This window comes from Natrix helvetica, assembly GCF_964273705.1.
Source record: "Natrix helvetica genome assembly, chromosome: 1".
NCBI lineage: Eukaryota > Metazoa > Chordata > Lepidosauria > Squamata > Natricidae > Natrix > Natrix helvetica.
In genome coordinates this window covers 295,806,356-295,827,899 of record NC_138548.1, presented here as the reverse complement: position 1 = coordinate 295,827,899, position 21,544 = coordinate 295,806,356, and the positions used below count along the sequence as shown (strand labels likewise).

General features: G+C 39.8%; 1 protein-coding gene and 1 long non-coding RNA gene across 7 annotated transcripts in view; both read right to left on the bottom strand.

Moving 5' to 3' along the window:
• LOC309383848 overlaps positions 1–21,544 on the bottom strand; it is a 498,138-nt gene that overhangs the window by 252,519 nt on the left and 224,075 nt on the right. The window lies entirely within an intron of this gene.
• SEMA3F (semaphorin 3F) overlaps positions 1–21,544 on the bottom strand; it is a 154,558-nt gene that overhangs the window by 50,151 nt on the left and 82,863 nt on the right. For 5 of the 6 annotated variants that reach the window (XM_081935092.1, XM_081935093.1, XM_081935094.1 and 2 more), the window contains 2 exons: positions 3,434–3,594; positions 1,918–1,980 (listed from right to left, as the gene is read on the bottom strand). In XM_081935092.1, the coding sequence (XP_081791218.1) occupies positions 1,918–1,980; positions 3,434–3,594 (224 nt within the window). Of the gene's footprint in view, positions 1–1,917; positions 1,981–3,433; positions 3,595–11,048; positions 11,070–21,544 lie in introns of those variants that run through there. The other variant, XM_081935096.1, reaches the window with a different exon arrangement.

The window sequence follows — 21,544 nt, the reverse complement described above, 5'->3', positions numbered from 1 at the left end:
TAATAAAGTTCAAGAGGAAGGGAAATATGCAAGCAAATGCAGCTTCCTTTGCTCAGGGCGCTTGGCTCCTCTGAAATTAAACCCCAAACAGTAGCAGCTGAGAGGTCTCAACAAGACAGAGTTCAAGGACAGTTGGTCAAAAGGCTAGCTAGGCTTTGCAGGAAACAGCTTGGTAACCTCTAACCTTGCTTCCTTTTACTAAGACAAAAAAAAGTGTGCATTATTACCAACAAACTTAGTTCTGGCTGAACATATTTTCTTGGCTCCTACAATTTAATGCTGATTTAAGGCTTCTTCATCTGATTATGTTCCATGCACAGAAAAAAAAAATTCAGGCACAAAAACTCTAGAAATTGCCAGGTTGTGGCTCATGAGCTTTTGTCACATGCATTTGCATGTCATACATAGCAACATATCCTTCGATTGAGCAAGGTTGCTGGGAGAAGATAGGCTTCTCCTCCCTCACTACTCATTTTACCATACGTTTCTGTCATTACCAGCTGAATACCAGAGATTTCTTCCTGCCAATTTTCTGATTAGTTACTATTGAGCAAAATAGCAACAGCACTAGCAATAGCACTTGGACTTACATAATGCTTTACAGTGCTTTACAGCCCTCTCTAAGCAGTTTACAGAGTCAGCCTATTGACCCCAACAATCTGGGTCCTCATTTTACCCACCTCGGAAGGATGGAAGGCTGAGTCAACCTTGAGCCTGGTGAGATTTGAACTGCCGAACTGCAGCTAGCAGTCAGCTGAAGTAGCCTGCAGTACTTCACTCTAACCATTGCACCACCTTGGCTCTATATGATCAAAGTTCCATAGCAGATCTAGAACTAGATCTGGCAGTCAAAGATTGCACAAAGTCCATAATCCACAAGTTGTCTTCCATTCTGCACTGATCTGCTGTCTTCAGCTCAAAAACCTAAACCATTACCTTTAGCCCTTATTTTGTTCTCTTATAAAAAATATAGGGAAATGCAGGGGTACAACTGCTGTCAATTCTTGGGTTCGTGATGTTGTTGCCAAAGTCTCCTTTCTCAACAATGAGTAAAGAACAATTCCAGGTAGTCCTCGACTTCCAACAGTCCTTTTGGAGAACTTTCAAAGTTACAACAGCACTGAAAAAAAAGTGACTTATGACTGTTTTTCACACTTGCAATCTTTGCAGCATCCCCATGGTCACACGAACAAATTTCAGACACGTGACAACTGGGACATATTTTTTGACAGATGTAGTGTCCCAGGATCGTGTTTGTGAACTTTTTGCGATCTTTTGACAAGGCAAAATCAATGGGGAAGCCAAGTCTATTTAACAATTGTGTTAATTAACTTAACCACTGCGGTGATTTGCTTTAAACAAGTGTGGCAAGAAAGGTAGTAAAATGGGGCAAAATTGACTTAACAATTGTCTCAACAATTGACTTAGTAACAGAAATTTTGGGCTCAATTATCGTTGTAAGTTGAGGACTACCTGTATGAAACAAAAATCATAAGACACAAATCCACGTATATCTTATGTATCTGAAGATACAAATATTGAGGGCCAAAAGATTACAAAACCCTTGCAGGAATAGTGCAGAAATGACCTAAAATGGGGTCACCTTTTAGCAAACACAGCAGTTAACAGAATTCTATTATTAGCTGCCACCTAAAGTATCTGGACTTCATGGCTGAAAGGGTGAGAGTAAACAGGAGGTGGGATGAGGCAGGAAAAGGTGACAAAGCACAGTCAGTATTTGCTGATTTTTCTTGTCCGCCTGAAATCCTTGTGGAGGTGTGAGCAATACCCCTCTTGAGCCTATGGTGATTTCTATTTTAAAGATAGGTGAAAGATGAACCTCCAGCAACCTTTCCTGCATAATATTAGGACTTCACCACCCTGAATGAGCTTGGGGATAACATCAGAAGTACTTACATTATTGTTCTTTCCTGAGAGGACACACTCATCTATCCTTTGCTGTGATGCAGGCCAGTGGATCTGCCAAGTGAAACGACATCTCACAGTTACAACTCTGATTTCCCATATTTTCCCCTCAACCCTGGTCCCAAGCCAGACAATACCGTATATTGAATTGGAAGTTTTGCATTAGATATCACTTGGAGTTTTTCCATGTGATTATGTTAGAAGCCAGCAGTCACATCACCTAGCTGTTAGTTCCAGATGTGTTTCTTAAATGCCATACATTTTTGGGGGTGGGTGGGGTGGGTGTATTCTGGAAATTAGCCCATTTCTTTGACCAGGGGTGTTAAACTCATGGCCCGCAGCCCCGATGAGTCACGTGCTAGCCACGCCCACCCCCGGTTTAGCGAAGGAGAAAAACCATTGACACCCCTGCCTTTGACTGTGAAAAAACCCTATTTACTGTATCAGTGGGTGCAAAGTACAATGTGGTTGTTCTGGAATCACAGTAGCAGGCTAAGTTCTTGTCGTAATAACAAGTACATACAAACACACATACAGATTTTAAACTTATACTGCTTCATAAGTAATAGTTTAGAAATGAAGAACATTTAACTATTTAAATCATTTTACAGGAATGATCATGAAACCCAGTTTAAAATATAAGCAATGATTCTCACTCTTAAGGTTAAGTCACTTGTGTTTACAAAGGCCCACCTTGGTCCAGTGGTTAAGGCACCAGACTAGAAACTGTGAACTCTAGTCCTGCCTTTGGCACAAAGCCAGCTAGGTGGCATTGGCCCAGTCACTTTCTCTCAGCCCTAGGAAGCAGGGCAACAGTGGCAAACCTGTTTTGACATCTTGCCAAGAAAATTGCAGGGACTTTTCCAGGCAGCCTCCAGGAATCAACACTGACTTGAAGGCACAGATATAAATAGTTATGTATTCCTGAATAGATCTATAAGTTATTTTTTTCCATCCACATCTCTCTCCTGAGTTAAAAATGGAAAATGACCCTCCATAGGCATCTTTTCTGATCAGATAGCCTACAGATTACGTGTTGAGCTTTCCTCTGGTCCCAAAGCACTCTTGACTTTAAGTGAGCAAGCAGACAAAAAGATAAATAAGCACTAAATGGCACTGTGGCGCAAGAGGTGCCTGTCAAAAGTTTGTTTAATACTTTTGTTTCATATTTGGTAGACTAATCTTATACTGAATGATGTAGGGGGGAAAAAGCTCTAAAGAGACAAAATATTCTCCCAAAAAGCAAAACAAAGCCATTCCTAAAAGTTTTGGACAAATATTATTTAATATTTTGTTCATTGAATTAAGCCCCCTCCAAAAAATGATCTCTCAACTGTAGAAAGATCATTTAAAAAAAGCAATCCTATTTTCTTTTCCAGAGAGACTCATCTGCTTCAATATCTGTCGATTACAAATTCAGCACAGATTCAGAAGCATTTTGTTCCCCATCAAACAGAATTTCCCTCAGCCTACCCCTGGAAAGAAATTTTTTAAAAAATGTTCTTACAATCAAGGGCTCCCGATTGATATCATGAAGGTCTAGTGAGAGGATGTAGTCTTTGCTCCCCACATACATTCGGTCATGATCTTCATCCTTCAGCAGGATTCGGTAGTCTGTTGAGTTGAGAAGGAAATTGAAGAAGCGTGCAGTTCCAGTGGCCTTGAGCTCTACAGGAACAAACACAAGGAAAGGCTTGTATTAATTGTCTTCTTCTATCCTGATTCCAAAAAAACAAATGATTGGGAATAGTATGCTTGATTTAGGAGAAATCAATATGCTCCCCAAACTCAGTAAGACATTTAACTCTAAAATATAGCAATATACATGTGTGCATAGACATGAACAAATTATTAAAAGAAACACTCATTTTGCATCAATGCTATGTGTAAATACAGCTTATCTTATGAGCCGTGGTGATGTAGTGGTTAGAATGCAGTACTGCAGGCTACTTCTGCTGACTACAAATTGCCAGCAGTTTGGCAGTTTGAATCTGACCAGGCTCAAGGTTGACTCAGCCTCCCATCCTTCCGAGGTCAGTAAAATGAGGACCTAGATTGTTGGGGGCAATAGGCTGAGTCTGTAAACCGCTTAGAGAGGGCTGTAAAGCTCTGTATATAAGTCTAAGTGTTATTGCTCCCACATACATCCCTGCGGCCAATTCGCTCACACAGGGAGGGACTTCTCCTGGTGCCGTCCACTAGGCAATGCCAACGGGCGACACCAAGGAGTAGGGCCTTCTCTGTGATGGGCCCAACCCTCTGGAATGACCTCCCCCCTGACATTAGAACCACTTCTGACCTCCGCTCCTTCCGGCAAAAATTGAAGACCCACCTGTTCCGATTAGCAGGCCTGGCATAATTACAACTGTCCCTCCTGGCAAATGTATTACTATCTGGTTATTTTAGGGGTTTTTTAATTTATTGTGTCCTTTTTAGGGGTTTAAAACTTATATTTATATTAGCTTTGTACAGTTCTTTTAATTGCATTTTAACCTCCTCCATGCCAACTGCCAACTGTACATATTTAAATTTTTTATTGTATTTTGTTATTCTGTATGGACTGTACACCGCCCCGAGTCCCTTTTGGGAGAGGGGGCGGTCTAGAAGCATCAAATATAAATAAATAAATAAATAAATAAATTGCTATCTCATGAGACCCCATCAACCCAGATTTAGCTTGAATTATTGAAAACCAAGGATTTCCACTGCATCTAACTCTTATTATCTTCTACTAGATTGTCAATCTGTGAGGCCCAAGGACATCTATGATACATATGAGAAAAGCTAAATAAAAAAGTATTTCTATAAAACATTCTGCAAATTAAAGAATAATATTCAACTGTTAAAAATACCAGTATGAAAATCAAACTTCTGTTCAGTCTTACATATTTATTTTGCGCAATGACAATAAAGACTATACTACATACGATGAAACAGCTTAGCCTCATATTGGATATTCATGGTATTCATTTGAATTAGTGTCAAATTTGGAACACTGAGCATTTGAAAAATGGGATTTCATTTCCTAGCATGTTAGTTATATAAAAAGGGGTTTTTCCAGTTCTGGCCTCCTTGCAAATCAAGCATACTGAGATTGTCCAAGCTTTGCCAAGTAACTGCGTGCAAAAAATCTCAATATCAAGAACCAGTTCAGTTTTTTTCTTCTGGACTATGCTGATCCAGCCATTCTGGGAGGTAGCGTTGCTCAGCTATGTTTATAAAAATACTTTTTTCTGAAAGGGGAAAAGATTTGTGGTTTAACACCGATTATAAGAACCATTTTTACAAAACTTGGGCTTTTTTGTTTACTTTAAGAGTGAGAAACTAACAGTCTTCCAAAAGGTGCTAACTAAAGTTGCCAGCAGCCTTAGGTGGAATGATCAATAATGAGTGATGCTGGAGAGCCCTAAAAACCTAACTCCTAGTCCAGGGGTGTCCAAACTTGGGAATTTTAAGACTTGTGGACTTCAACTCCCAGAATTCCCCAGCCAGCATGGCTGGCTGGGGAATTCTGGGAGTTGAAGTCCACAAGTCTTAAAGTTCCCAAGTTTGGACACCCCTGGACTAGTCTAAGTGATATGCTTTGAGACTCTGCCTAAGTCCTACTCCTTTTTCTGATTATTTTCTTGGCATTAGCCTTGGAAGGTAGTCTGACCTACCTTCCTAATCCATTGTTGCTTCTTTAGTCTTTAACTTCTTAGTGATGTTAACTATGTATTTATTTGCAATGACCCATCTCATTCATATTCTGGAGCTCTGTTTTCTCTGGCCTGTGTGGATTTATGATCATCTTCCCATTCTCTTTAAATATCTACATATAGAAATGGACCTCAAGTTCAATGGAAGAAACTTAAATTAACCTCAACCTATAGAGAAGGAATGTCAGCATTGGATAGGTTTTCTATCGAAAAGGACATTAGGCAAGATTTGGGAACGCTACGTTCTCCCCTAAATGTGCTGTGTATGAATAATTTTTTTTCTTTTTCTCCAAATATCCCTATTTAATTCAGCTTGGGAACAGAATAGTGTCACAGTTTATCCATATGTATTATCCTATCAGATTTGCATGCTTGTAAATGAATTTTACGTGTTGCTGTAAAAAATATCCTACATCTACAGAATCTATAAAGATCAGCTCCAAAAAGGAGACCCGATGCCTGAGACTGATTTCACATCTTGATTCCACTCACACGTTACTCTTCCTGACAACTTCAAATAAAAGCATGCTGATAATTAACAACAGTTCCTTTTACAATGTACTGACACTGAATTTTAACCTGGAGAAATATGAAGGTAAGGAAATCAATACAGTGAGGAGTCATAATTTCACTCAAATGAGATCTTTCCTGGAAATAAATCTCCATGGAAATTGGCCTTCCAACTTATCGAGAGCAAAGCAGCTTTAGCTGCTGCAAAATGTTTGATAATTGCCACTGAATGTTCCCTACACCTTTGTATAATATGTCAATATAATTACCTTTTAAAAACAACAAATAATTAATTTAAGCTTGGAGGAAGCTGTTTGCCAAAACTGCCAGTGAATTAATTACATAGCCGGGCACTGAGCCCACACAGGTCCTTTGTTTGTGCAAGTGTGCTGTTCAGTGTGGAAGGAGGCATAAGACTATGCAGGTTTCCCACAGTGAACCTCTTGTCAGTGCAGCGTCCTAGGCAGAGACACCGTTCTTAATTTGGACAAGTTCTTTTAAGAAAGAGAATTGGAGCCAAGACTCCAATTCTGTTCTCACTTCTGGTTTGAGGATTATTGAGTAGTTTGCTTCCTCAACTATTATTGTATTATCATCAAGAGGCTGTAGATACTGCAAAAGTCAGTCTATAGCAGACTTCCAGATACATTAGTTGTCAATTCTTCCACCGGTTGGTGGGATGGTCTGGGAGCTGTAGTCTACATAAATAGCCTGACCTCAGTTATTTAGCTTACCTGTTAAGACTCGTTCCATGTCTTCATGGCTATTATTATGTAATCTGGGGCAATGTGGTGGCTCAGTGGTTGAGATGCTGGGCTTTTCAGCTGGAAAGCCAGCAGCCCAGCCTAGTCTGTGTTCTGAGTGCCATGTGACAGGGATATAAACTTTATATACTTTACTAACTTATAAACTTTACTAACAAACTTTTGTTTAGATTTTATTATAAAGATGTAATTTTTCTTGGGTCGGAGGAGAGGAGATGTGATATAAATGGTAATTTTTTTTCTTTTTTCTTTAGATAACTATAATAATAATAAGGAAATGTTAATGGATGATGTTTAATGATTTTTACATGTGTTGGCATTGGTAAAAGCAATCAGATATAAGCCTTAAATAGTGAGTTGGGGAAAAAAAAGAGAATATGCTATAAAAGGGTAATTATTGGAGGTTTATGGGAATAGCTAATGAATGCCAGTAGGTGGTTGTGTCTATAAATACAAATGATTCCAGATAAAAGCACGTTATTATAGCTAAATGAGAATGATGGTACATTGATGGCAAAATACATAAAGATTTTCGATTTAAAATGTAAATTAAAAATATGAAGGATGTATAGTAACGCACGAAATGTATTTGTAACCAATCAACATGCTTTCTACAAGATGTAATGAAGAATGATTCTTTTTTGTGTGTTTTTGTTTAATTAAAACAATAAAAAAAATTCCTAAAAAAAAAAACAATTAGGCAGATCATCTGGTTGTGAAGCAGATTGACTGTAACTTTCCAGCTGTCAAACACATATTTCCACTGGACAATTAAGCCACATCTTCTTTATTATTGCAACATATGAAATGTATTCTGAATCCAGACATAGTAAGCGATTGACCATTTTTGTGTGATGAATTAACACTCCAAAAAGATTAATAAGAAACACCAGTCATCTTATATGCAGATATCTGAGATTGTCCATTCCATCTTTCCCCATATTGCTACTTGCTGTTAAGAGATTTCTTTACAATTCAGTGCAATTTATTATGTCACATTTACAGAAATTATTGCTAAATGTATGGGGGATACTTGATAATTACATTCCAAATGCACAACTTTGAGAATGTGCTACAATCCTGCCCACATGTCCTAGACTCCTAGAGCTTTGAGTTCTGCAAAGTTAAACTAATGTAGAGCTGAATTTTATAATATGCTCAGTCCAAACTTCTTTCTGGAACAAAAGTAATATCCAGAGTAAAGCCTTTTGTTAAAGAAAGAGCGGGGGGGGGGGGGAATAAAATGTAGCCTCAACTCTCCACTTTAAGAAGAAGAAGCAAAAGACAGAAATGGATCTATAATCCAATATTTGGTTGATTTGTGCTAAATAGCAACAATTCCTCCCTCATACTGTTTAACAATGGCAGCAAAAATATTATTTTCTACTTCCTTTCAAATTCTGCTGCTTCAGCAGAAGATATCCAAAATTGGGGTTTAACGTTAAAAATTGTGAGAGTATTTAGTTCTAGAACTAAAACAAATTTTAGAATTATAATAATTAGTACTCCAATAAATAATTACATAAAATATTTATTGAAAAGTGAGCCTTGCCTTATTATCTAGTGCCAGCTGGTAACTGTGGAGTAACTAGTAAAGAAAAAAAAGAGCTGTTTCTGCAACCTGAAATCAGTACTTTATTTCAGACAGGAAAGCTTCAAACCGGGACATTCATTAAGGAAAAAGATATTTCATATATCTATGTGAATGAAGCCCTTGGAATTCAGAAAAAAAGCCTGATGAATTTTCAGATTGCTGCTGGCTGTAGAGAGGAAGATAATAGTTTGTTATTTTTTTCATTGAGCAAAGCTTGAAGTATAAAGTCAAAAAATCTGAACATGATGTCAAGTAGCCAGTTATGAGGTGACATGAGCCAGCAACAGAAGAATCAATCAATCAATCAATCAATCAATCAATCTGCTTGTTTTTTATTTGCAGGTATAGCACACTCAAATGAAAATATAGCAACTCAGTATAAGCCATTTAAAACAATAAAGAACATTATACATGCAAGTAGAAAAATGCTTCCTTGTTCATTGCTCAATCTTCTACAGGAAGACACCCAACATATCTGATAGATACAACAACTAATGCTATTCCTCAGAACATACAACTCCTAGTCCATACAAATGGTTCTTATGATGGGAAGTTAAGACAATTCTGCTGCTGGGGGTGGGAGGCACCTTGAAATAAACCCACACAGAGGTTTTGTGCTCTCACTGTGATGCCACTCTTACTCATAAAACACCCAACGCACACTCTAACTTGTTCTCCTGACACTTTTCCTCCCACATTCAATTTCTCCATAAGCTGTTTTTATGGAAGCCTTTTGGGGTGAATTGGAGAACTAGGCACTACCGGGGAGAGTATTGCAGAATCATTTCTGGTGCTGGTGGGAGTGGTGTCTAGCTGCATGGAGAAAACAGCTGGGTCTTCCTTGCCATCTTCTATGTCAGGGTAGGTGAGGGAATCATCATGTCTCACTTAATTTCCTTAAAATAGTTGGATACGGCTAAGAGGAGAAAGAAACAAGAGGACCAAACAAATTATGAAAAAAACATTTTCTAGCACAATATGTATCAGCAAAAAGTTAATTCTTAAAAATTTGTAAGTGATCTAAAGGAAAGAAGTTTGCAAGCTCAAAATTGTGCTATTTCTTCTTCTTCTTCAGTTATTTCCCACTGTGCAATAACAATGTTATGCAGATGTGAACAGATGAAATATTAATTCTTTTACTGCACTGTTTCATTGACATGAGGGAAGGCTAAAATTAATAGGTGCAAAAAGAGAGAAAAAGTGCATGAGTTGGATGCAATAGGCTGCAAAATGCATATGTCCTTTAGCACACTTCCCCGGAACACTGTATATTGTTGGGTGGTGTATTTCACACACTCCCATTTTAACAAAGTAGACACTATTTTGATGTTCATCCTGGTGACTCCACTTAGCAGCAATTTTATTAAACAGCAATATTAGCATCAGAATGCCTCACAGCAAAACGCCTGTAGTATAGATTCTGCTGAGGAAAATACGAGATTATAACTAATGGCTTAAACCTTAAGGGGCCATAGGAGTTGTTGTTGCTTTTTGTCATAAAAACGTCTCCTAAAAGCAGTTGACTTTCACCTTCAGAAGGTGTTTTTAAAATGATAAGATAAAAGAGGAGAACCATCTGTTTTTTTTTTTTACTGGCACTAAAGCAAAATTATTATTATTACATTTTTATCTCACCTTACAAAGCTGTAAACCTATTTAATACTCCCACCTGGTATTTTCCTCATAACCCTGTGAAGTGGGGAGGGAGGGGGAGAGGGAGGGAGGGAGAGAGGGGAAGAACCCAAAATCACCCAAGTTGCTTTCTTGCCTAAGGAAAGCCTAGAATTTATAGTCTCCTGGTTTCTAGGCCAGCAGCTTCACCATTACATCAAACTGCCTCTCCAAGGAGTAATCATCAGAAGTGTTAATTGTCAGACTTTAACTTTCGACCTACTTAGGAACACAGGTCCAATTATTTGACTATCCCAATTCCGTAGCCTGCCCAAGCATCAGAATTTCAAGGCAAAAACATGTCAACCTTGGGTTAAGAACAAAATGCACTGCAGATGGGCCGATGCTCAAGATAGCAGCATCAGTCAAATATGCTGTGATAATCAAGGCAACTAAGTAAATATTTCATCCATCGACAGTGAGAGAATAAGATACAATGGCTAAGCCCTTCCCTCCCCGATACCTAAGGGAGGAGTATTCAAGGCTCTTATCTACCAAAAAAGGCACAGAGAGAAGGAACCAGGACAGGTTGTGGATATTTGGAAATACAGGACTACGACTGGCTTTGTCTCTTATTTAGGCTCCACAAAAGAGAGTGGCAAGAGAGAAATCCTGAGTTTGCTTTCAGAAAAAAGCTTGTGTCAGAAACCCACCTAAGAGGCAGAGAAAAGAAGCTTAGCTGCCATGAGAGGGAACTAAGATTTAGTCATGGACCAAAGACTGGCTATAGAAAGGGCAAACAAAAAACCCAGATTAGCCCAGTGGCTTTCAACATTGTTTCCAAAATGGCCTTGAATTCTCTAATCAGGTTTATTCAATAGATAAAGCTTGGCTTTTGTTAGCTCAACTAGTTTGCTCTTCTTGGGTGAGATCAGCCATCCTCACCTCCTGCATTGTATGATGTTGTTTCTGCCACTTGACTGAACTGCCAAATTTTCTTTGGAAGCAAGAGAAACACTGTGAAATGCTCCGTCAGCCCTAATCACTGCTCTCTACCAAAGCTGCCTTCTTCTGTAAGCATTAAGTAGCAGAACTACTAAGCAAGAATTAACCACCTCACAACCAAACTACTGTTGTGAGCCACTAGCTGGAGACACACATCCATGCTTAGTGATCCAGGACATCTCTCTCCTTCCCTTGTGAATTCTACAGCTAAGACAGTATTAGAAATTTAGAGCCTCTGAGGTAATAAGCTAAGCAGTAAAACAGTCAGGTTTCTCTGAAATATCTGACAAATCTGACAAATATACAAACATATGTATTAGTTAGTAAAATGTTGGTATCACATAAACTGGTCCCAAATTGATAAGGAAAATTGAGGAATATGGAGAGGTGGCAGGGATGAAAATAAACAAAGGGAAAACCTAAGTATTAGTCAAAGACATTCTGGATAAAAAAAAGAGGAACTGACAGAGAAAATTAATATAAAAGATTAAATATCTTGGTATTTACCTAACAGCAAGATGTGTGACCATCAAAGATGATAATTATATAAAATGAATACAACAAATTACATTGGGTTTAGAAAGGTGGAAGAATTTATAACTAACTATGACAGGGAGAATAGCCGCTGTTAAAATGAACATGCTACCAAAAGTACTTTTCAAAAAAAATACTGCTAAAATTAGAAAAGAAACTCTTCGATGAATTATATTTCAACTTAACTAGTTTATTTTACTAACTTGAGTAGAAATATTATAAGATCATTTCCAATCCTGAACAGTGTAAGACTCCCTCAAAGTGTGGCCTGGAGCAAATATCATCAATGTTCCTCAAACACACACACACACACACACACACACACACACACCGGTAGACTAGAAGCCTACTTAGTGAGAATCTTACATGCTTTGGAAACAGAAATGCTGGAAAAGTTAGAAAGCTGCTACTCAGAAACTCACTCATTTCAACCAAGGGGGCAGCAAAGCACCACTGGTTAACTTCAGTCAAATATATAAGGACATTAATTCCACATATCTCAGATCAGTCTCAAAGCTGAGCTGGGGCTTGCTTTGTTTAAGCACAGCAAGACAGAAAATTATTTTACATTACACGGCTGGTGTTTGGAAAACAATGTTTCTCCCTGGAATATGCCCAAGCTACTCACACCTCTTTCTAGTCCATCCTATCTGTTCTCCACTCTTTGATTCTTGATGCTTCTCTTTGGCACCCGGCCATTAAAAAAAATCCTGTGCAAAGTTCCTGTTCGAAGCCCTGTAGAAGAAAAGATCTTAGATCTTTAGAAGAAGAAGAAGAAGAAGAAAAAACCGTCTAGCTCCATAAAGAATTTCTGTAAGGCTCAAATGTCTCTCCGACACACTGAGATGGCAGCATTTGCCTCCCATAATTTAATCACATATCTGGCACGGAGAATAGCCAAACAGTATTGGGAAGAAGTGAGAAGCCTCCCCATCCTAATAGCAACTTAGAAACACTTCACTTTTTATTCAAATACACACAAAAATGGTAGGGAGGACGCATGCCACACATAGTTTTACTTAAGTACTTGGAGGAGTGATTCCAGATTCTGAAAAATTGGAGCTCTTCCAGTTAGGAGTCAACTAGATGGAGGTGTTATTGTTGGGTCATGTGCTGATCTTTGTATATGCACTCTATAGGGAAACAGTCTCTGCGCTCAGACGCTCCTAAGATTTGGTCTGATCTTCCTTTGCACCTTGAGTTGTCTGTAGCTTATCTTTAATTTTAAAATAAAACAGACTAGCAGATATTGTTACCAGGACGACATACAATCAATTTCACTAGCGCTTACTTTAGGCAACTAGTCACTCAATGACATTTTGCCACATTCAAAAATAAAAGTGGTGGACAAGTTTAGAGGGGCTCAGCAGGGTATTTACACCCAATACTTTGGGAGGAGTGCATGTAGGGAACATCCAGGGCCTCCAGTTGTGTATTTTATATTACATTACGTCTTCTGACTTTTAATGGTTCTCAACATGTGTGGCAATGATGCCCTGCATGTCCAAATCTCTTGCGGTGTGGTTTGCTCACTTGGCTAATAGGGTTCACTGGCCTCAGTTATGGATACAGTAGAAAGGGTATGCAAAGAAGGCATCCAAAAGGAAACATTTTCCTATCTGTGCCCAGCGTTTCTGTGAGTGCACTTGTCTTCTTGGAAGGAGGAACCCTGCAGATGTCATTCCTCAGGAATCCTGAACGCTGGGTGGCATTAGCTGCTTCACTGCTTAACAAGCAGTCAGCCAACCTCATCTATTCACCCCTCTGCCTGCCTACTCTGGCATCCACATAACTAACTCCCTACATCCAGTCATTTTTGATTCTCCCTGTATTCAGCTTTGGGAATGGAGAAATGAATAATAATATCCTTCTCCCCAAATATCCTATTTTGCTCATTTAATCTCATTCACAACTCATTCATGATCATTTGTAGAAGTTCGTGTAATGGGATTTGGGCGAGAATCAAGTTATGCAAGAACTACTTGCTGCATAATATTAATTTGTCGCTTTTCATCAAAGGATTTTAATATCCAGTAGGTTTTTGAAAATCAAACTTTTCAATTGCAACAACCAGCTTGAAAGTGCAACTTTCAGAAGGTGGTGAATTGAAGACTAGTAATAAAAATTCATTTTATGTCTGCAACCCTGCTTGTGCATTTCACACATGAGCAGGTTTTTCAATCCTTAAAGAGCTCCTCGTCCCAATTACTTTGTGACAAGCAATATCGTGTAGTCACGAAGATAGTCTCCCTGTAGCTCCTCAAAGAACCCACCCAGGAGAAATTCAACAGCACATGAAGCCAAGGAAGTATTAAATCACCACCACACATGTCCTAGCAAGTGTCAATATCTTTACAGCTCACATTTTTGAAATATATTTTCCAGGCGAAAAGAGGCAGCCCTACATGTTAACCAAGTTCCAGATTCTATCTTATAGTACATAGGGGGAGGAAATTTTCCCTCTTCCATAGGCTATTTTTAGTTCCAATGCTAGAGAAGTGCTTGAAAGAGTTTAATGAGGGTCATGAATATTCAGGCACTAAATGAGGCACACAGATGGCAGCCAGGAGTGCTACAGATGCCTTGGGTACAAGCCAGAGTTTCATTATCATCCTCAGTGTAACCAGAAATACAGCAGGCCTTCCTCTGCCTAGTAATACTCTCACTCATTCATATTTTTTTCCACCCAGCCCCATCCACCTTTCTTCTACCTGCTAGCTGGTAAATGATATCAGTTCTTTGGCTTCTTTTAGTTGAAACACATTAGACATTATTAAAACATGTCCCAGAATCAATGTACACGCTAGGATAGTTACTGCTGAGTAGGAGATAGAGGGTTGGATTTGGACCACGAAGTTCACTACGTCACCTTAAACAAATAGGCATCATTTTAGATTTCAGGGTTGCTGCCAGGATCCAATAGGTTTACATAAAGTAAGATGTAGCTAGCAGCCTTGAACATACTTGGCCTTCACAGATATGTTTGTACTTCAAGAAGAATCTTATTAAATGAGCCCTCCAGAAGATAAATGGCAATACATTAAAGAGGGTCTTCCTAGGAGAAAGGTTGGCAATATTCAGGCAATTCCAAAATAATGTGATAATTAGCCAGCCCCAAGCTAATAGCCGGTCCACAATACCGAAGGCCTTCTGAAATAAGATCTAGATCACTTTGCACATTAATAACCTTTTACAGTTTGTAAACTGGTTCATGGCATCATACCACAATATATGAACCCAGCCAGTATGGTTCATTCAAAACATGATAATGCAATGTGTGATCTGTATATACCTCTTTCTGTTAGTGGCACATTATTCTCAGCAGTGGGGTCAGCTGGTAGAATACCCTTTAAGTGAGGAGAGTTCATCTAGTGCCAACACTTCACTACAATAAACACACAAATTATTCAGCCGTCATTACAAATGTAAATTTCAGTCTGTTTGAAGGGTTTTAGCTGCTCTTTTGTTATCCTGGCTTAATTGTGTTAGTCTTTTCTTAGACACAGAATTTTAAGGTACAGATTAGATATGTTAATAAGGACACAAGCATAATGCAAGAATGATAGATACTATATTTTTTGGAGTATAATACGCACCTTTTCCCTCAAAAAAGAGGGTGAAAATCTGGGTGCGTCTTATACACTGAATACAGCATTTTTGGCCTCCTGAAACCCCGCCCCCTTTGCAAAAATGGCCATGCATAGCCTTTAGGAGGCTTCTAGAGTGCTCCTGGGGGCTAGGGGGCAGAAATGAGCTAAAAATGAGCTGGTTTTTACTCATTTTTGCCCCTTCGTCCCCCAGGAGCACTCTATAAGTTTCCTAAAGGCTATGCATGCCTTTTTTTGATAAAAATTGGCAGTTTTTGCCCCCCCCCCCGACCACAGGAGCACTCTACAAGCCTCCTAAAGGCTAGGCATGCCCTTTTTTGACAAAAAATGGGCCTGTTTTTGTGAAAAATGGGCTGTTTTGGGGAGGTCTGCAGCATGCAAAAACTTTTTTTAAATTTGCCTCTTCAAAATCTTGGTGTGTCTTATACTCCGGTGCGTCTTATACTCCCAAAAATATGGGTAATCGTTGCTTGAAGGCATCAGCTATGTCATTCCCCTCCCCAAATGATTATTCAGCATTACTGAATTGACCATTTGGGTTTTAGCATAACATTTTATGTTGAAAGTGTCCAAAGCTACCTAAGCCCTTCTGGCATGGCAAAACTCCAGTGACAACCTTTTCATACCCACTCATGAGGCAAGGGGTGGTGGTGCTGGCTGGTGGCCATGTATCAGTTGATCTGACCACCGACCAGCACCAGTCAAGCAGCCATTGCCTCCGAAACCTCTGACTGCCCTGGGGCCCTCCTCTTCCTTGAAACTCCAAATCCATTTACATTCTTTGAAGGGGGAAAAAAAGCAGCCCAGCGGAATGTGCCTGTTTTCATTTCTCTTCTGAGTTGTTGCAATCTCAACTATGCCCATTATTGCTGAAATAATAAGCCTTTCAAGGTCATCCAAGTACTTCAACAAGAAAGGGGAGGGAGAGGAAAATGATATGCCTGAGGAGAGATTTTTTTTTTTTGCTATACAGATTTCTTTCCCTCTGAGTTCTAACTTTTCCAGAAGTTGTAGGAAGTGACACAAGGCACAGGGGGTCTAAGCAGTGATGACTGCTTTCAGTGCCAGGCCCAGCCTGGCCTGTTTAATTTCCAGGGCCGAGAGACTCCTTTCACCTGAACAACAGGAATCACTATTTTTTTTAAAAAAAAAAAACAAAGTGGGAGGGGAGTGGGGAAAGGAACAAAAGGCATCTGGAGCAAGAAAATGTTTTCTACCTCATACTGTGGAAAGGGAAGTGAGTCAAAGCTGTTCTATAAAAACCTGACATGCTTCTCTCTCTGCTCCTTGAAAAGAATGGAAACAATATTTTTGCAGGGCCTAAGAACTCACCAGGTTTCATCAGGGTCTGTTTTGAAAACTTTGCTAGACAAGAACTCAGATGCGCCAGTCAAGCTCAAGTATCCATATGTCACCAAGCTCAAGTAACTCCCCACCCTTGGCCCAATGTTTCATTATTCTACATACTTTTTCCCCTAAAGCAAAATACTGGAAGCACTTGTGGGTGAAAAATCAGGAGCAACACAATGGTTAGCACAACAGGGTTCCTTTATCACATATCCTGGTTTTCAGTTTAACTGTAGGTTGCTTATGGGCTTCTGATTATACAGTAATTAAAAAATGATATCCATGTCTTGTGTAGTCTGGGCAAAAGAGGATGAATGCTTGGCTCCCCTCTCTCTCTTTATGAAATTAAATGCTCTCCGTTTGTAGATAGCCAGACTACAATGGAATCTCCTGCCTGTCACAAAATGCTTTCCTATAAAATGAGAATGCAGCTTGCCTACTCATAATCACTTAGCAACATAAAAGAATGATGCAGGTTCTTGTTTTTCTAAAAAATATCCTTTCATTTCAATTCTAGAAGATTGCTCCCCAGAGAATTAAGACACACGTGATTAAAAACAAAACTGTTTCCTGATGGAAGCTCTGCAAGAATTTCCAAGCCATTCAGAAGAATGACTGACTAAGCGGTGCCAGGAATGTGACAAAACACGGAACATTGGAGTAAGGAAGGAAGTAGAGCAGCGGCCTGCAGTCATGCCTTTCAGCAACCAATGCAAGGAGCAACTTGGGCTCTTCTTGCAAGACCACACCAACCCTGTCTGAAGAGGCAGCAGGCCAAGATTCAACAAATGAACTCGGGAGTTTGGGTAGAGCTCTTTGCCATGGGGCTGGTGTGCTGTCCTTTGGTACAGTGAAATACACTGACTCTGTTGAAGTAACAGTTGACTCCAATTTGTTGGCTGTTCTTTGTGAAACAATGGGGAGGATTGTCCCTTACACTAGTCAGCAAAACGTCTGGGGCAGCTCCGACTTATAAACCCAGAGTAGAATGTGGCTTTGTGGGAAAACATTGCTTACTGCAGTGCAGAAACACCTATCTAAACCATGATCCAGGAACCTAATGCCATTTCCCTCAATCTAGTGCCTTTTAGATATGTTGGATTTCAACTCCCATGAATCTCTAGTAATTCTCAGTGTTAGTCAAACACATCTGGAAGCCACCCAGTTGGGGAAGGCTAACTTAAACTGTTTATCAACCTCTTCCCATTCTTACTTTGTTATTTCATAAATGTAATATTATTTATACTTAAATTCAGAGTAGTGAATGAAATGTGTTTCCTTTATCCATTATGCTTGGAAGAAGCCAGTGGCAAACCACAATGTTGCTAATGAACAACCTATGAAGTTGCCAGGAGTTGAGCTAGTTTTTAAAGACTATTTATTGCTTTCGGTACTGAAGGTGGTTCTTCGTTTTTCTGTCACAGTGAAAAGAAACAGAATTATCTTTTAAAAAAATTACTTGTGTAATCATTTGGAAAGTTTTCAGTGGCAGAATAGATGTGTTTGGAACTACGTATGCAAATGTGTGTGCATTTACAGGCTCCATGAATCAAGAAATATAGATAAGAGTTACATGTGATGGGCTTTTTTTCTGAATATATTCATTCATCCGATTCTTAAGAAAACCATGTGACAGAAAATGCATATGCAACTCTCAGTGTGGCCAAATGTCAGCGCAAGGGTGAGTCTGTATTTGTGTCTGTGTTCAACACAAACAAACATCTGGATGAAAGATCTGGCAGCAACTCCAACATCTGTTTCTTCCATAATTTGCCTGTCAGTGCACTGAAGCAGGGCAACATTTGGAAGGCCCCCCATATAGCAGGCAGGGGGGTAGACCAGTAAAGGGTGAATGAGGCCAGAGAAGTATTAAACCTTGTTTGGGTTCTGCCTTTTGTGCATCCTCCCCAGCTGTTGCTACCTCAGAGGAAAGCAGGGGCCCCTGCGTTCCTCACATGCTTCTCCCTGCCCCCACCCCCCATCCCCAAGCCTGCCTTAGTCCATTTGTGTCAATGAATAACCTGGATTAGTTATTGACTGCAGAGAATGTATGTAGCATCACAATATCCAGCAATGGAAGTGTACCAGAACACTGTTGTACCAATAGCATGAACTCTGTTCTCTAAGGTGTCGATGCCACATAGGAAAATTAGGGAGGAACCAGGGCATTGAGCTGTTCCCTATACAGGGAATACAGTAATCCGAATTTCATGGATTCAGATCATTCATCCTTGTGGTTTGGCAGCAGCTCTCTAGATTTTCAGACAAGAGTTTTTCCAGATTTACTTAGAAAGATGATGATGAAACTTCAGATGTTCTGCATGAAAAACACATGCCTTATCGCTGACTTATGGCTGTTCCAAATGGAAGTTATATTTTCCATCCTACACAGAAAGGGTTTTGGATGCAGGTTTGCTATAGGAGCCTGGATATGCGACAACTGGCTTCAGCTGAACCCTGGTTAAGGAAGAGTGAGGGTTTATCATACTTAGTTCTGGGGTTGCACTACCCCAGACAGATTTGGTGCGCAATCTGGGGGTCTCCTACACTCGCGATTCCTGCTCGAAGTGGAGGTAGCAGGTGTGCAAGAAGGACGTTTGTGCAAATTTGTGTTGGGTGCCAGCTGCATCCTTTCCTGGGATTGTGAGGCCCTGCGTATAGTCACTCATTCCTGGTTACTGTCATGTGCTCTACATTGTCTTGAAGAATATTTGGAAGCTGCAACTAGTACAGAAAGTAGCAGCATAATTCTGGAGGCCCCTGACGTGGCTTACGTATGACACTGCTATTACATGGGTTGCACTGACTGTCAGTTTGCTTCTGGGTCCAATGCAAGGTGTTGGTCATTACCTTTTAAGCCCTTTTCTGGCATGAATCCAAGGTGTCTGAGGAACTGTGTCACTCTGATGTGATTACCCGCTCCATTCCCTCCAGTGGAAAGGGCGTACTTTGGATCCCATTGGCCAAAGAATTTCAGCTGGTAGGGTCCAAGAGTAGAGCCTTTTCTGCTGTGCCCTCTGTCCGCAGGAGGTGAGGTCCATCTCCACATGCCTGGCCTTCTGAAGAATATAAAAACTTGGATCTGGGAACCCGACAGGGGCCTGCTGCAATGGGTGGGGTGGTGGTGGCTGACCAGGTAGAGAAGACCCCACAACACCAGGCCACCTGTCATCTTGGTTTTTAGCTTTTCTATTCAACTTTTCTCATTTTAATTGTTGTTGTTGTTGTTGTTGTTGTTGTTATTAATTTATTTTTATTATATTGTAAGCCACTCAGAGTCACTGTATCTGTGAAATGGGTTGCATAGGAATGTAATAGATCAGGGGTGTCCAAACTTGGGAACTTTAAGACTTGTGGACTTCAACTCCCAGAATTCCCCAGCCAGTATGGCTGGCTGGGGAATTCTAGGAGTTGAAGTCCACAAGTCTTAAAGTTCCCAAGTTTGGACACCCCTGTAATAGATAGATGATAGACAGACAGACAAATAGGTAGAACCTCTCTTTAAGTTCATAAGACATTTTTCTGAAGTCTTTTTCTAATCTCTTCGTATGGACTTGGCAGAATTATAGGTACAGAAGTAGCAGTGGAGGGGGATGGACAACAGAATGAGGGTTTATATAATTGAATTCAAAGAAATCTTAGGAAGTTGTAGCAGAGCAGAAAAATAATAATTTCAGAGCAATTCTACATCTCTAATCCCTTGAAACCACTTTACACTTCCCTGTTTTCTTTGCACAGAGCTCTCCGTGTGTCAGCCAGTGCTCCCTCTAGCTGGCCAATGGAAAAATGCAAAAACTGACAGCAGCCAGCAATTCACACTGCTGCATCCATTTATGCTATGAGGATAAAGGGTGGGGGGGAGTGCTTAATGCAGGACGGGGAGGAAAAAGATTCATGGGAAAGCAGCAGCAAGGATGCCTTGACTACTGCAGACGGGGAGGGAGGGCATCTCCAGAATCAGGAGATGGGATAAGCAAAAATTCCCATCCATGGGAAAATTGCCTGCCACAGCTCCAGAGGAAACAATTCTCAGCATTTCCTTTGGAGAAACAACTCAGCCCAGATACAGTGACAATCTCAGATGCTATTGTCCTAATACGTAGAAAGGTCTCAAGTCACTAACATTATAATCTGGGGGTCTTCAGGTTCTGCTCCTAGTTCTTTTGTTTGACTCTCCAGATTCTTGGCAGTTCTATGCACCTTGGTCATATCTGTTCTTGTCCTCCTTCATCTGAATATACTTTGATCATTCACAGAAGTGTTTAGAAACACTAATGAGCAACCATAATTGCTTTACAGTCCTAGAGCTAGGTACATCTCTCTTCTCCTATTCTCCAAGCTCATAATGATGCAAACAGCTGACCAGTCACTGGAAGTAACTGTACATTTCTCCTCCCTTCTCTGAATCAGGAAAATGAATAATGGAAATTCTCTGGCTGCACTCCCAAATTACAGTGATCAGGAAGGGTGACTGACAGCATTGCCATGTGACTTGTCAATTCGTTGGTTGGCAGCAGCTCACTGCATTTTTTAAAGGCATGGTTCCTTATGTATGGCTTCAGCAAAACAGTTAATGATAACATACCAGTTCATAATCTACCACAGTGCTCCAAGTAAGTATTTTACTTGAATTGAGGTTATAAAAATGCAAAACCTGTGTTCACACAATGTGCTTAAATGTTCTGCTAAAGAATTAGCAGTTGCATCCAAACAATATACTAATGTTGATAAGATTTAGCCTTAGTTCAGGTTTTTTTTATTTTCTTTTGGCTTGGTTTCCAAGCTGTGTGAATTGAGTGGATAAATATCAATATCCATGTTGTGTAAACACACCCAGTTTTAATTTTTTGTTGCCATTTGCCATATAAAATTGTTTTAAAAGCAAGAAAAAAAGCACAAAATATTTTAGGAGGAAGACAAGGTACAATCCATCTTTTTAAAAAGCAT